The 17,500-nt window shown below is 41.4% G+C and overlaps 1 protein-coding gene and 1 long non-coding RNA gene across 3 annotated transcripts in view; one reads left to right on the top strand and one right to left on the bottom strand.

Moving 5' to 3' along the window:
* The window catches only part of LOC130162275 (uncharacterized), a 156,926-nt gene that overhangs the window by 132,974 nt on the left and 6,452 nt on the right, over positions 1–17,500 (top strand). The window lies entirely within an intron of this gene.
* grid1b (glutamate receptor, ionotropic, delta 1b) overlaps positions 11,215–17,500 on the bottom strand; it is a 522,039-nt gene continuing 515,753 nt past the window's right edge. For both annotated transcript variants that reach the window (XM_056365958.1, XM_056365957.1), the window contains one exon: positions 11,215–16,876. In XM_056365958.1, the coding sequence (XP_056221933.1) occupies positions 16,385–16,876 (492 nt within the window). In that variant the 3' untranslated portion in view covers positions 11,215–16,384. The remainder of the gene's footprint in view (positions 16,877–17,500) is intronic.

The following is a 17,500-nucleotide window of genomic DNA, read 5'->3' as shown; positions in this document are numbered from 1 at the left end:
TATATCAACAGAAATACTTTTAGGTAGTGCTCGTCCACCCATCTCTGCAGAAGATCTCTGAATCTCTGTTGCCCCTTTTCCACTGGTCGAAAAACCCGCTAAGACCCGCTGACATCAGGGTTTTGACGACAATGGAAAAGGGAAGAATCAGCATTCACACTCGGGTCACATGACACTGCAGTAGACACAGGTATTTAACGACTCTGGCCCCGATCAGCAGTGATGTAAACACCTGGGTGAACACAATAATTTTCACCCATTTCCCTGCTGTGACGTCTTTCAGAGCACGTACACTGTAAACACACCTGTCAGCTGTTCCGCACGGTGCTGTTACACCAGAAACACCACGGTTACACTCTGTTTCCATATGAAAGGGTGAGCTGCAGCCCTTAAGTAGGTTTTAAAAACACTGATTGAAGCGTCTCATATGGAGGATCCAACACTTTTACAGGACCAACAACCAGCACGGAGGCTAGCAACTTGTTTTTTCTCCCCTGCCCCCACAATGCTGTTTGTGTCCTCAGTCTGAACAGAAAGAAAGAGTCAGCTGGCAGTGTAAATGGTGTTAATCCCCCTTTTTCTTCTTTAAAAAGGGTTGTAGACTGACCTCCCTGACCATGAGTCATTTTTGTCTGGTCACTCCGTTTGGCCTGGTGGTCTCTGTTGGTTCTCTGGTGGTTCTCTGGTGGTTCTCTGATGGTCTCTGGTGGTTCTCTGGTGGCCTCTGGTGGTTCTCTGGTGGTTCTCTGGTGGCCTCTGGTGGTTCTCTGGTGGCCTCTGGTGGTTCTCTGGTGGCCTCTGTTGGTTCTCTGTTGGTTCTCTGGTGGCCTCTGTTGGTTCTCTGGTGGTTCTCTGGTGGCCTCTGGTGGTTCTCTGTTGGTTCTCTGGTGGTTCTCTGGTGGCCTCTGTTGGTTCTCTGGTGGTTCTCTGGTGGTTCTCTGGTGGTTCTCTGGTGGCCTCTGGTGGTTCCAAACGTCTTCCACTTCTGTTATTGAGGCTACGCTGCTCCTGAGAACCCTGAAGCCTCACAGGTGGACTCCCGCCACGGTCTAAATACATCTGAAGGATTTTTAAGTTTGAATAAATTTGCAAAAATATCCAAAAACGTTTTTCACTTTGTCACTGAGAAGAAGAAAAACAATTCTGCAACACAATAAAGTGAAGGAGTCTGAATTTTATTGTTTTCTTCTGCTCTAATTTAAAATATTAGAATGTTTGCTGTGTGTGTGTGTGTGTGTGTGTGTGTGTGTGTGTGTGTGTGTGTGTGTGCGCGCAGTATGGAGGAGGCCACAAGTGTCTTAATTGCAAAAAAGCTGAACCTTGAAACCTTAACTTCTTTATTAGAGACGTCTCTCGTCTCAGTTCCCTGATATGTTTTCCCCATAATTACCTTGTTCAGAAAGTGTAGAAAAAGAATGACCTACATATTCTCATTGTTATCATACATCACCTAATTATTCCCTTTGTAATTACTCCGACATTACCTTAAAATTACCTTGTCATTATCGAGCTCTGATATTAAATGCTTCAGTGCAGACGGGGGCTTCGGTCTCTCTGGGTGAGTTCAACGTCAGTGAGGATGAGTCCGGGACAAAAGGCGTTTAGCTCCGATGCTAACTCGCACACAGAATGCTAATGACACATGTTTGATCAGTGCGAACAACAGGAGGGAGATTTGATTCAATGTGTTGGAGGTGAAGTTTTCCAGCCTACAGTGGGAGATGAGGGCTGACGCTGGGACGTGACTCACGCTTTAGTGGGAGGGAGACGAGCTCTGATGAGGCTCCTGGAGATGTGGGGGCCCTGATTCAACCACACGCTTGTGCTGGCAGCTGCCCGCCCGATAACCTCAGGGATACGCCCACTCTCACACAGGACTGACGAGGCTAACATTTAAATATCTCCATTGTTTCTCAGCAATTTCCAACTCCATGGTCGCTGAGTTTATTTTTTTCTCTAAAAAACTGCATCAGGCAGTTTGTGAAAGTCAACTTCCGTTTATTTAAAGAGGAATCTGGTTTACCTGCTGACCTTACTGCGGTGATAAACATGTACATTAGGGTGTGTCAGTGCACTCTGATGTCACTTGTGGGTGTGGTTACAGGTGCAACTGAACAAACTGAACCGTACGTATCAGTGTTTGTTCCCACTGCCATCAAGCTATACAACACCTCAGCCAAAGGAAGTGGACTGATCTAATAGTCATTGTTTATTTATTATTAAGGCCACAGGGAACACGAGGGATCCTGAGGTGCTGGCGGTGTTGAGTTCTTTGACAACAGCTCTCAAAAAATGGCAGAATGACAGGAACTGATGGAGCTCATGTTGTTGTGAAAATGTGCATTATAGTGAATTTACAGTTTGGATTAGCAGCAAATTAAGAAAGGAAGAGATCAGTATGCTGAAGTATGCTTAGAAACCAACGTGATGTCATGAATCTGCTAGTTTTATCCAACCAACAGTCTCAAACACAAAGATATTCAACTAACAATATAAAATAGATGTTCACATTAAAGACGCCATCTTTATTTCCCAGAATTAATTCAAACAATGAATTGATCATTCAACATCATTCAGATAGTTTCAGCTCTAATACACTTACAGCCTGTCTCTTCGATAAGACCTGTTTTTCTGTCTGCAGCTGAGGGACTTTAAATGAACTCCTTACGCTGCCTGTGTGAACTGAAACCTTTCTCCGGCTGCACCAGCAGAGCACCATCACACGTGAGGCCACAGGGTGAGGACGAGCAATGATGAAGTCGAGTTGCTTATTATGATGGTGGTGAAAAACTCTCATCGCCCGCTTCACACTTCATGTGTGAACACAGTGACAGACACACAACTCTCAGCATCCAGGCCGGCTCTCTGCAAATCAGTGTGGAGAAGATGTCTGACACGTTCTTAAACAAGATAAGCTACATAGCAAGATAGAAGCTTTGAACCAAAAATTAAACTGTCAGCGATAATCGTTCATTCTTACCAAAATAACAAAAACTCTTGGACTCATCGTTTCCTCCTTTCATCAGAGCTGAGAGATAAGTGCGACGCAGACACCTCAGCTCATTCAAATCGCAGCATTCAGCAAAAAAGAAGCTGCTAAATATGTTTTGCATGGTTTTTTTTTTTCCCTTGGCAGAGTTGTGCAGCTCCAGCAGTGGTGTAATAGTATGAGGCACGGTTACATCAGCGTGTGGTGAATGTCTCCTTTGAGGATTTGTTCGGTTGGAGGTGGCTTCCTGGGATTGGACGATGTAATCCGTTTGAAGAATGGGATTTAGGAGAACATCCAGGTGGTACACGGCTCCGACCGGGCTCCAGTGGTGCAGATAGATCTGGGTTTTGGCAGCTACAAATAGAACCGGACAGAGTCTTTAGATTATTTGTGTGAGCGTTGTATAACATTGATGAAACAGGATGGACTTTAGTGGATAAATGTGTGAAGGACTGACAGAAGTTTAACAGATCTCTGTCTGCTCTCAGGATTTTAAAGGGTCAAGTGATTTTTCACTCTGGAACACAAACTAATCGGCTCCATGTCAGTGCACTCAGTGTTTTTTTATTTTTATTTTATCTGGATCAACCACTATCAAGCAGACATGACATCATAATGCAAAATAATAATAAATAAAGACAAAAACAAAATAACAACAAATACAAACAGTAAAACTATGAACGAAGATAATAACACTTTATCCAAACAGTCAGTAAAACATTTGACATTGATCAAAAAAACAATCATAGAACTAGAAACAGCAAAATACAGTCACTGAAGGATAAAATGAGATTAAAATGAAAAAATAACCAACAAGTTCCTTATTAATGATCATATAGTCAAATATTATGTAGAAAAACATGTCCTGTTTGTAGAGGGGCTAGTGTTCTGTCATATTAGATGCTTCTTTAAACTTTAAAAACACTTGAAGACCCAAAATGAACAACGTGATAGTATTGATTATACTGTATATAAGTGGTGTCTCTAGTTTAGGTGCAAATTGTATATTATTAACATTTATAAAAGCTCAGCTGACCTGTGTGTTTGTCAAACGGACTCACGACTGTCAAAGAATGAAGTGTTTTAAAAATGTTTGGTATCATTTTATAGTCAAACATTAATAACAATTATTATATTGTGATGGAGCTGACCACCATGACAAAGCTGCCCCTCACTGACAGTAACACCTTGTTCATATCATATCTACGTGAATAATACATGTACTATAATACATTCATGAGCACTTGTTGTGCAGTGCTTTTAATTTCAAAAGTCTCCAAGTATTGAACAACAAGTACGTCCCGGCCACTTTCATCGCTTTTTAGTGTCCCCTGGAAACACTTGCGTTGTGTTGTGAGCATTTGCATGACATGTTGAAAAAGATATTTTTTTAATAATTTGTTTTGTTTTGTCTGTTTACCTGTGTATTCTTAAGTTGAGCTCTCAAGGCCACCGTATATATCAGAGTAATCTGGTAAGTGATTATGACTCTCCGAAGTGTAAATCGTTGATGTCGACATCCAAATCATTATGACCAAACCATGTCCAAACAGATGTGAACGTCTCACATCAGCCAGATGTTGTTCAGTTTAATGGATATGGTGTTGTATTGTAATCCTGAAATCACCAGCACTGTGACCTCACAACTACCTCAATGACGTGAAAGCTCGGAAGTCGTTAACCTGGAACATGCTTAAAAAATGGTGTCATCAGCGTAGAAATGGTTCGTGGCTTCTAAAATTCCTTGGCCACAGTCCTGCTCCGCAGAGGATGATCCTTTTTATTTGAGTGACCAGAGAGTGCTAATGTGATGTCACCCTGTGAAGCACTGCAGCTTTTTCATGCTCCCAGAAGGAGCTCCTGCAGCCGCTACCTCCTGAGCTTTCTTTCTCCAACCTCTGTGTGAATTGGGTGGAGGATCGGCGTGTGCAGAGGGCAGCAGTGATGAGAGAGGAGGAGATGGCGGGATAGAGACAGACTGACGGAGGGCAGAGAAGAGATGTAGAGAGAAAAACAAGAGCAGGAAGGAAGAGGCGGTGAGAACATGAAATTACTTCTTCCCTGTTGGAAATCCCCCTCCTGCATGAGTGATGGTGTGGCGTCCGAGCGATGGTGTGGCGTCCAAGTGTGTGTGTGCGCGCGTGTGTGTGGGCTAGAGCCAGGAGTCATCATTTAGGCCTCAAACAGTCTATTCCGGGGCGTCGTGTGGCGTAGTGGGTTAAGCAGGCGCCCCATATGTAGAGGCTACAGTCCTCGCTGCAGTCGGCCCCGGTTTGAATCCCGGATCAGACGGCCTTTACTGCATCATTCCCCCTCTCTCTGTCTCTCTCTGTTGTGCTATCATAAAGGCATAAAAAGCCCCAAAAAATATACTTAAAAAAACAGTCTCTATTCTTCTAACAGCTCCGTCAATCATGAGACAGAGAGCTGCAAAGAACGGAAATATTTAACACGTCTTCTATTATCACAATAAATAAATATAGTAATTTGTTTCATTATCAATTAATATACAGCAGTTCTTGGCTGTTGCCTGGCAGCAAAAATTAAACCACTCAGTTAATGGACATAAATTATTAAATCCATAGTTGTATATTGTGTTATTAATATTTAAATTCCATATGTTCAGTGTTTTCATTTATCAGAAGGTTTTCAGTAGCATAGGGTTTATTTTCAATATTATACAAAGACAACGTGCGTTATCCTTATATTGAAGTCAAGCTCAAGTTTTTATAAATCTGAAAAAACCCACAACACGTTCACACCGAACCTGAGAGAGAATATAATTATTTCACCACACAAACATGTTTAAGACGAAACCTCTAAACTTGGATTTTAAAGAATTGTAACTAAGATACTGAGTGGAACATTTGACTGTGTGAAAATCAACCTTGTCAGCGCTCTCTGCTGGACACACGGTGAACTCCACATGAAACACTTTCTTGTTATTTATCGTCTGTTTTCTACACTGTTACGATGTTTTTCCACACAATAAAAGAACACATGAATCCACTGCATGACAGGTGTGATGTAAGAAAATAAAAAAGTAAATAAACACAAACACACAGCAGGCAGCTGAAATTACACAGACACACAAAGCAGCCAGACATTTACACAACAATACGATAACATCCAGTGTTCACGAGCTGCAGACATGACAATTCTTATAAGCCATCAGAGCACAAACTAGCAACACTCAGATACAAATAAAATCTTCAGCAGATGTTTGAAAAAGGAACATAAATATATAAAGATAAATACACCCGATAAAACACTTTTATTTTGCTGATGCATCATACACTTCGAACACAGTCGCATTGTCACTGCCACATAAAAGTTAAAGAGCATTTGTTGTGCTCTGGGGATCATTTTTATCTTGAATTAACTTTCATTTTATCTTGTCTGCATTTCACTGTAGTTACCAGCTACCTGAAGAAAACACACAGTTAAATGTTTTCTATATTGAAACCAGGTGAAGGCAGACCGGTTACTTCACATACTGAAGATCTACTTCAGTTGAATTATTATGTAGTATTATCTTTAGGAGTGAAGTTTAACGTAATTGCAGCCATTTTTGTTCAGTTAATGTTTGCCCAAACGTTTCCTTGTGGTCCGGTAGCAAAAGTTCTGGCTCAGATCCTTGAGTTGGACCCAGATAAACCGAAGTGTCTTTGATCAGGCTTTAGAAAAACAGATGCTGACTTCTGTGACTTGAATCTAATGATAATATATGAGAGGTACACATTAGTGCTAATAGAGAACATCCTGCAAACTTGTCATCAGAGCTTATAGCAACTTAAATTTGTCCTCCCTAGCTCCATCTCCTCGGTAAGTGCAGTGATAGCAGGACTTGTGCAGCTCTTCTCAGTGAATCTACATATTTATGGTGTTGGCCCGGCTTCATTTCATGCCTGCGTGCCTTCAGACTCTGCTATGTATTTCATATGCGCGGCTCTGCTATGTTAACATAACGGCGCCGGCTTCACACTGCCCGATGTTTGATTTACAGACACTGACCCGTCTCCCTGTGTGACAGCAGCTCAGCCTGTTACTATATAATGGCCCATAACTGCCCAGCACAACTGGACTCCCACATTCATATTGGCTTTTATTTCTTCCAGCTGCTGGAGGTAAATTGTGTAATGAGGTGTTTTATCCAGAAGGCACAACTCAGCAGCAGGGAGGAGGAGGAGGAAAGTGTCATATAAACACTCGAACAGCTCTGAGTGCTCTGAAACTTAAGTAGTACAATGAAAGCAGATAATCCATGTATATCTGAGTTGGGCTCTGCCACAGGGCTGAGAAAGGTTTGGCTTCTATCGGAAAAGACTGCTCCTCACTTCCCTCTCATCGTCGCTTTGTCTTTGGGAGAATCTGAGGCTGCAGTTGAAAAGTCAAAAATAATCTCTGCACACTGAGAAGACTTCCTGTGACTTTTATTGAGAGCGAACAATGGGTTTCCCCTGCGGCTTCTTCAGGTTCACTCAGTATGATTACAAGAGCGTTCACAGGTGTATATGTGAATGCATTATGTATCATAAGGACTCAGGAGAAGTATCTGACTGCACTTACATTGAGCTTTTTTTTTTTTTTAAACTAACTTTATTTATAACACGTGGCGGATAAATCCTCTTTAACCACAGACACAAAGCAAACAGGATTGAAATCTTGAAATAAAAAAACAGGAAAGAAAATACAAATAGAGAAAATTGAGCCATTAAAAATAATAATTAAATAGAAATAATGAGCTGAGCAAGAGATCAGAATAAATAATATTCAGACGTAAGTTTCTAGTTTCCTGACATTTCTATACATTTGTTAAGTAAGGAAAATACATTTTTAGTGCTTTACACAATGGGAGGGGATTTAGTGAAACAACATTTATGACTATACTATTTTGTTATGATGATGATATCGTTAACAACTAAAACTTCAATCTGCTTGTTCTTCATGACGACTCCTCACTGGATTTAAAGACAATAAATCTGGATTTATGGAATTGGGCTTCAGTCGATCAGACAAGGATTTCCATCCATCCATCCATCCACCCATCCATCCATCCATCCACCCACCCACCCATCCATCCATCCATCCATCCACCCATCCATCCATCCATCCATCCACCCATCCATCCATCCATCCATCCGCCTGGCTTTCACTGAGCAAGCCAGCAGAGCAGGAGCTCATCCAAACCCGTCTCTCAGCTCTGGTGTCGCCCGTCACTTCGTCATTTGATCGACCACTCAACGAACCCCGCCGCAAACCAGGCGCTGTGCCAGTTCACCACTCACATATCCTTCCCTTTGGCTGGTTAGTCTCTCTGCAGACCAGGCGGCCATGTCACCATTTAGTCGGCTCAGCCGTCCGGCTGTCTGTCGATCCGGGCCCTCAGAGCAGTGACAGCGAAAAGTAGAGCGGATGAGTTTAAAACCAGGGGACAGCTGACATCCTGCACGTCCCAGTGTGTCGGTTCAAATCCTCCTCCCAGTGCGTCACACTAAATCTTCCCCCTAATTGACAGAGCAGAGGATGTTTTCTGCCAGGTGCGCCGACGGCAGGAAGCAGCAGAGAGGGAGACAGAGGAGAGAAGCTGTGAAAAGCACAAGGATTCAAATGCCCCCCCACCCCACCCCACCTACCCCCTTGCAGGACACTCTGTCACCAGCTCAGTGTTGTGTAGCAGTGCTATATGTACTGAGGTAATGATGTGATTCCACAGCAGAATACACCAGGTGTATAAAGCACTGAGAACATCACCTCATATTCACTCTCACCGCGGCAATGAGCTGAAGGACAGGATGGTGTCGAGCTGCAGTTACTTTAACGGCAACATAGTACAACTCCCAAACTCTGTCCACAGGAGATTAATTAGCAACTCTTTTAATGATGTTTTTCTGGTTCCAGCTTCTCAAACATCAGGTTTTTCACTATCGTATAAAATGAATGTCCCTGCGGTTGTGACTGTTGGTTAAATAAAACAAGTTATTTAAATACATAATCACTAAATTTTCAGTTTTTCAATATTTTATAGACAAAGCAGCTAATTGTTTAATTGAGAAAATAATTAAAAAATCACAAGTTTTCAACCCTATAGTTCAGCAGGTTTTTTATGTTCTTTGCTGTTTTCATGGTCTTTCATGATAGTAAATTGAATATTCTGGACTCATGGTCAAACAAAACAAGATATTTAATGTCATGTTAATGTTAATGTTGTAGATAAGATTTTTACACAGGAGTCGAGAATTATTAATAGCAATTAACTCTTGCTCTATAAACTCTCTGCAACACATTAGTTTCATACCCTGTTTTAAAACTATGTTAAATTGCCTTGTCCCTAACATAAACAAAAAAATTAATTATTCATTGATTAATTTAGAAAATGTGAAAAACACTTCTGACAACCAAACTTAATTTGACAAATATAACTTTTTAAATGTGTGTAATTTATTCAGGTTTTGATGTATTTACTGAAACAACATCTAGAGGCCGTCAGAAGAACTGCAGCTGTGGTCGTTGCTGTTTTGACTCCCACTGAGTTTGAATCTGGGTTTTCAGGACGATGTTGAGCTGCAACATTTAGACACGAGCGAACAGAGAGGCTTTGATTCACTGATCTGATTTGACCTTTAACCTCCTGCACAGACTCTCCACTGGACTTCATGGTTTCTCACAGACTAAGAGCAGCTCTGTCCGTCCATGAAATCAGTTGGAAGCTCTGATCCATTATTGATTCCACCTCCATCATGTGGACGACCTGTACAGCGAATATCAAAAGTCTGCACATCATTTCAGATTTTCTAGTTTAGTGCCTCGAGCCTGAAGAGAAAATCCATCAAAGATGGTTTTTTTTCTCCAAAAAAACGTTCATTTGGATTCAAGAAAATCAATGTGAAACCAAACGGCTGCCTGGCTGCTGAGTGTGCAATCACTCCAGTTAATGTTCAGCAGAAGAAGCTTTACTTTGACAAGCAGGACAGCTGATTAGAGAAGTCTCTAACTCGGAAACAACTTTTCTTCTCTGCAGAGGTGATGCCAGAAAATTCTCCTTAATCTCTTCATTTAAATATTAGTTAAAAATTAATATTAACTCTGATTTATAGTTCAAACGCAAGACTGAACATTGAGACACAAATCACAGAAGAGATTCTGACAAAGACTTAATGCTGGAGATATTACACAACAGGCCAATGAATTAACTGAAAACTGAGAATATTTGTCCAACAATTTTTTAAGATTTACTTTTGAAGGAACCAGTGTGCTTTGAATAATTTCATAAAATTAATTTATGAGAAAAGTACACCTGTGTGATCAGAGACTTCATGCATAACTAATGGGCAAACAGAAGGAAGGAATTTGAGTAACTGGTGCTGAAACCTGTGTGAAGCTAATAGACAGTTGAACAGTTCACTAACCATTATTTTACTACCAGATAAAGTTCAGAGTTCAAAAAGATTTGGGTTTGTCACTACTAATTTATATGCAGACGACACTGTTTATTTAATTGTAAGCTGAAGATATTTGAGTTTGAACTGTTGGTTGGACAAAACAAGACATCTGAAGATTCCATTTCTTTTCTGACATTATATTCATAACGATTATCTGTTTAATAAAGACAGTTATGAAATTATTGATAATTACTTTATTCTATTGATTATAGCACAAATATTGTTGATCAACTGGCCCAGTGATATGACACCTGGTGATAGTTGTAAAACTAAAAAAGAAAATTAGTGGGCTTGAATTTTATTTGTGGTAAAAGGTAACGACGTACATTTACTCAAGTACTGAACTGTACTGTACAGTTTGAAGTACCTGTACCCAACTTGACTATTTCCATTTTATGATACTTTATACTTTTAATCCACTACATTTCAGAGGGACATGTGCTTCGTACAGCCTTTGGAGGCCCCCAACCCCTAGGTTTGGAACCTCTGGGCTAAACCATCTAACTGTATATGAAGTAATTAAAAAGCAGCTACAGCTAAGTACCTTTACTCAAGTACTGTACTTGGGTTCACTCAGGAGGTTAGCGTTACTCCAAAACTGTGGTATTGCTACTTTAACTTCAGTGAAGGATCAGAGTACTTCCACCACTAGTTCTAACCTCACCACATTTTTATTTATTAACGTCCAGAATTACAGAATAATTAAGTATCTGATGCAGAATTTCAAAACCATAAAAACAGGACTTCCTGTCATCATTGACACAACATTAGAAACAAATGTGTAAATCATATTTCTTTATTAAAGATTAAGAAACTCCAAGCAGCATATTCATAAATAAAATAAGGGTCTCCCTTAGATGTACTGTGACAGACTATATGCTATGACAGTTCATGTTTTCATCCTCTTGACGGGGCGCTGGAGTTTCAACGTAAAGGGGTGACACACGGAGCCGCCCCGGCACACAGACCAGTAAGAACCTCAGACCAGTCAGAACCTCAGGGTCCTGGCTCTCAGTCCGTCGGTCGTGTTGTGGAGCACAGTGTGGAAAGCGAGTCGGTTCACAAGAGCAACTACTGACACAGAAAACATCCATGTAGCGTCTGTTCACACATGAGTTGATGATCCAGCAGACACTAAACACCCTCCAACACACTGAAGTCTGACCTCTGCTCTTCTTTTGCTTGTCCATTTTCAGACAGAGTGAAACACACGGTAGATTTGATGTCATGTAACTGGAGAGTCTGTTTTCACACAGGAAGTGGACATTAGCTTTTTGTCAGAGATGATATATATTAACGATTCTTAAAATGATATGCCGTTTCTGCTGTGTGGCAAACACCACATGTTCAACATCTGGATCCACAGTTACACATTAAACCTTGGCTAAGACGTTTTCATTCATTTAATATCGATGCATCCTAAAACAACGCTGTTCCTACAATCAACAGACTGGACTGATTTTATCGCTTTAGGGAACTGAGTGAATCTTGGTTTTACATCAGCCCCGTAAGAAATAATTCCATGTTGGACAATTTAGCATCTTGTGATTTACATCCAATGCCAGCATTCAGGGCAAACAAAGGATCAGTGTGTTCTTTATGTCGGGAGGTGGAAGATAGTGAAGTGGAGGTGGTATGTAGCACATCCCACTTTCTCGCAGCAGACCAGTTTGTCCCGTCATGACTATTAACTGTACCTACCTACCTACCTGACCTTAACCAAGTCTTTTAGTTGTGTAACCTAAACCATACCCTACTCTGACCTCAGAACTCCATATGTTACCCCAAGATTTATTGGTTCCCTACGGAAGCCTAGGAAAAACTAAAAATATGACTATTACCTTATAATATGACCTTTAACCTCCTGCACAGACTCTCCACTGGACTTCATGGTTTCTCACAGACTAAGAGCAGCTCTGTCCGTCCATGAAATCAGGTGGAAGCTCTGATCCATTATTGATTCCACCTCCATCATGAGGACAACGTGTACAGCAAGTCTGCACATCATTTCAGATTTTCTAGTTTAGTGCCTCAAGCCTGAAGAGAAAATCCATCAAAGATGTTTTTTTGTTTTTTTTTCCTTTAAAAAATCACTCCAGTTAATGTTCAGCAGAAGAACCTTTACTTTGAAAAGCAGGACAGCTGATTAAGTCTCTAACTCGGAAACGACTTTTTCTTCTCTGCAGAGGTGAAGCCAGAAAATTCATTTAACTTCAAGTGTTAAAAATTAATATTAACTCTGATCTATAGTTCAAAGGCAAGAGTGAACATTGAGACACAAACCACAGAAGAGATTCTGACAGAGACTTAATGCTGGAGATGATAAACAATAGGCCAATGAATTAACTGAAATTTTCACAATCTCATAGACTTGGTAGTACATTGCGTCAAACAATACGCTATCAACTCTGAGCCATGTAAAATGGTGAGATCAACATCTGGTTAATCGTAGAACTACAATGTAAATAGACAAGAAAAACAGATTCAAACAGACTCATGGCATCAACTCGCATTATCTGTCTGTGTCACCTTAGTGTTTCAAAAATTTAACAAAGCTTTAAAAAACTTTGGCAAACAGAGTGTAGAATGATAGTTTTAGCTTTCTGCATCTTTTCCTGTCGTTTTCTGATCAGTTGGACGCAGAGTGGCCTAAATTCTAATATTTCTATAGACTGAGCTGTCGAGTGCTCTGGCGTGTTTCTCGGTTCCACTCGTACGTCTCCCCTGAGGTTTGTGTAGGAAATGCTACGTGACTGAATCACAAAGTAACACATGGAGTGCTGAGCTCAACAACTGTGCAAACCCTGATTAACCCAAACCAAGTGCTTTAGCTGAGTAATCTTAAACATTTCTTGACTGTAGTTTATTTGCCATAAACACGATCCTCCCCTGACCTAGATAGGGACGAGTTCAAAAGCAAACAAACACATTAGATCTTTAAAAAAAAAAAAAACGCAGATTGAACGCAGTCTTGCTTTTGCTTCTTTGTTCAACGTAGCCGTTCTTGTTCTTGTTTGGCAATACAGTTAGAAATGTTGATTTGTTTATATTGTTGGGAATTCAGATTATTTAGCACTGATGACACATTACCAATAAGATTGTTTGTTTTCCTGTCTTCAGATTGAGTTGTAGGAGTAAAACCCTTCGTTCTGACAAGTGAAGGTCGTTCAGTTTCCTCCTCTGATGTTAAACTTGAGACGTTTCAGAACAGAAACCCTTGAAAGGTGAGCTTACTGTCTGCTTCTGTTTGGGGTCTGGCTGTTCGCCTCCCGAACGCTCTACTGTGTGTGATCAATGTGTTTCCAAACCGCCAATATCTGCTAAATGAAAATGAAGTCAAAACTCATTAGGCCCATAAATGCACAGTAATTGCACTTATGATAGCAAAAGGAGGGGTATCGTGTGTGGGTTTTATATTTCCTGTTGAAAATAGTTTTCCATAAAGGTTCATCATACAGTATTCCATAGAGAAAAACAATCTAGTGTTTAGCAAACATAATCAGATCCCTTCTATATTACAAGCAGTTGAGGTATGGCACCTGCACAAATCTCCACCATCACCAGCCTCTGATTGCACTTCGGATAACGACGCTCTCTGTCATCACCGCAGGTGATAATGGATCTCATTAGGAGTGACTTGTGGGAATATGAGGCCTCCCTCTCTCTCTCTGTCTGATTAAAATAACTGCACTGCTTTGCAGGAGAAAAAACCTGTATACAAGTGTTTGACATTTAAGTTCTCTAGTATCAAAAATTAAAGACATATCTATATAGCTGATAGTTTTCTTTCTTCTTCAGGTTAAATATAACAAACAAAAAGAAATCCAGAGACTGTCAGGCTGCGTTCACACCAGGTTCTCAAGCCTCAAAATTCAAGAGCTGGTCCCATTGAAAATGACACAGAAACACAAGGGATTATGGTTAAATGTTGTTGGAACCAGCAACTAGTTGTCAATCAAAAGCCAACCAAAGCATCTGGAGTTGTTTCAGATTCAACTTGTGAACCATGATTTGATGATTCATCATGAGAAAAGAAAGCCACCAGAAAACATGAAGGCGTTGGATCTTTGTGTGGCAGTGAGGCTGTGTTGCTCATTGTAATGGACACCAATCAAATACAAGCCCTGGGGCCAGATGCATAAATGATGCGTACGCCACTTCCCGCTCATAAATTGCTCGTTATAAAGACAGAATGTGACACCTCACACATTCCTTTGACCATGCGAACACACTGTTTTCCAAAGTGATTGAAAATAGTGAAATAAGTGAAAATATAAATAAGCCGGGACAGTTAATTTAACGTAAAATAAAACCAACTTCACGGAGCTTCATTCATTATCATCGTTATAATCTTACAATCCATATACAGAAATAATTGTGTTTGTGCTCAATGCTTCCCTCAGCATCATTTAATATACTCATTATTTATTGTGAGTCATTCTGTAACTGTTTGATAGTATTTGAATATTCACTGATCACAGTGTTACAGCCCCTGGAGCCTCATTAAGACTCTCTAGTCCCAATAAGTGAAGTTCAGAGTGAAACAGGACTTTACATTACAGTGATTGTACTAAAGCAAACTGATGAAGGTTTTTACCTCAGTTTCACAATCAGTGAAATTCTTCTTCTTCCTCGTCTTCCTTCTCTGTGTCTGATCACTTGTGGCGGAGACAAACTGATTGAGGGAGAGTCTTCATCCCTTTATGGCTAATTGTGGGAGTGGAAATGAGGCTTGTACACGTGAGTGAGATTTATAAAGCTGAACCACGCTTACGCACAGATTCCGATGAAAAGAATGTGTATGTATATTTCTGGTTGTGTGCGTACACATAGTTTTAGTAATGAATCTACACCGAGTTTTTATACATCTGGCTCCTGGTGTGGATTAGACCAATGATGTTGATTTGGCGTCAAAGACTTAACAGATGTACGGTAAATTTGTATCTGGGACCGGTACATCTACATCTATACTATTCATATTCGTCCAGTGTCACTTGATTGGCTGTTTGGACCAAAGACCAACAGCAGGTGTGATCGCAGACTAACACTCTCCCCCTCCTCCCCCCTCGTTCTGTCTTCCCTCCTCACCCGGACAGTACTGGTGCCAAATAAAAAGCTACTATAAAAACAAACCACTCAGCTGTGTGTAAAATATGAACCAGATAAAAATCCACTTGTGCCCCCCCCTCTCCCTCCACCCTCCCCCCACTGTTGAATGATACACCATTTACAGTTGAAGTAAGAAAATGAATGTAGACTTTTGGTTGGAAAAGAACAATGTATATTATATATTCAATACAAATGAAAAAAAAAAATTGTGATTATTTTCGTCCAATGCTGAAGATATATATAGGGTTGGTACAGAGGTGCATAACAGTAGGTGTCCAACACTAAAATGTCCCTACAGCGGTGCATCATGGGTAGTCGCTTACATCGATGAGTTGTGGAGAGACATCGTTTAATTTCGGCACTTAGAAAACAATCACAATGAATTTCGCGTCATTGTTTCATATTGAACAAAATTTACAAAGCCATTCAAACAGTCATAACGTTTTCATCAATGTAGATATATATTTTTTTTTATCTCGTTTTGTTTGTTTTTTATAACTCAACTTCAAAAATTGAGAATATTCAAAATACACTTTAACCTCACTTCGTTCTCTTGGTATTTACACGTATGTACAAGAGAAAAATTACACCCGCCAACCCGCCCGCCTCCCCCCGTTTTTTTTTTTTGTTTTTTTTGTAACATCGGCTTTTCTGAACAGGTAGTGAGATATAAAATCTTTTTACTTTGTACATTATGTTTTTTTTTTTTCCTTCTATAATAATTTTCCTCTAGAGATCCCCGACCCACCTCACATCTAGACCACACCCAGACCTGGACTGGAGTCCAGAGAGCGACTCATCATAGATGCAGTTTGACCCCACCCTCACCCCCCTCCTATCACTATATGGATGTACTGTGGGTGGCCTCAATGGCTTCTGGTATGGGTCCTGCGGAGACTGCCTGGTAGGACATTGGCATGGGTGTCTTGCCAGGGCTCTGCCGGAAGAGCCCCCCGTTGGGGGCCCTGTGTTTGCACTGCATGGTGCCGCTGAGGCTGGTGCTGCTGAGCGGGTGGTGTGGGGGCAATGTGGTGCTGCCAGGGCCCTGGGACGGGGGTAGCGTCCTGCCTAGGGTCCCCCCATGGTGAGGGTGGGGAAGAGGAGGAGGCGGTCCCCCCTCCCCGGGGAGGAAGGTGGTCACAGCGAGGCCCGAGGGCGGGTAGTCCCGCACGGACTCCGGCCCCGCCACTAGAGAGGCCTGGCTGGGCTGCATGCTGCCGATGTCCAGCGCAGAGATCTCGATAGAGGGGCCGGGGATCTGCTTGTGGGCCAAGTCCTCGTCCAAAAGACTGTTCATACGACGATGCACCTGTTCCAGATTCACCTCCTTGTCCTATAAGAGGAGGAGTGGGGGGTGGAGGAGGACAGAGGAGAGACAGGGGGAGGGAGGAGAGGAGGGAGGAGGGACACAGAGGCTGAGATTGGCGATGGGCCGGTTTCTCAGACTGGTTCAGGTCTGCTGGTGCTCCATGCATTCTCAACCTGTCATAATGTTTGGACGTGGCCTTTGTTTTGAATTGGTGGACTGACGTCAGCTGGTCAGCTGACAGACAGACCCTCGTTTGGTTTGAGCCCAGTGGGAAACTGAGGCCACAGAAACCAATTGGTACGTGCACTTTGAAATCAAACTTGGCCAGTGAGTATTAAAGGTTTGATGTCTGGAGAAAAACAATCCTGGAGCCAAACTGACTGAAGGAGGTTTGTTGTAAAGCTGTTGGCGGCTGTGGTTTCTTGAAGATGGTCATGGCGTGTGATGGACTGAGAGTGATTGATTTGTTTCTGGACTTAATTTGGATCTGGATGCTGCTCAAGGCAATAAGAGTAATATTTGTGGGTGGAACTTCACACCTCAGCGTTACTCTCCAGAATACTCAACTGAAACTGAAAACATGTTCAGCTGTGTTTTCCCTCCTCTCTGCGGTGTATGTTTTTTTTCCTCGCTGCCCTTGGAGCTGGT

Source organism: Seriola aureovittata, chromosome 21 (assembly GCF_021018895.1).
Source record: "Seriola aureovittata isolate HTS-2021-v1 ecotype China chromosome 21, ASM2101889v1, whole genome shotgun sequence".
Classification (NCBI taxonomy): domain Eukaryota; kingdom Metazoa; phylum Chordata; class Actinopteri; order Carangiformes; family Carangidae; genus Seriola; species Seriola aureovittata.
Note: the sequence above shows the minus strand (reverse complement) of the source record. Positions and strands in the feature narration are given on the sequence as shown.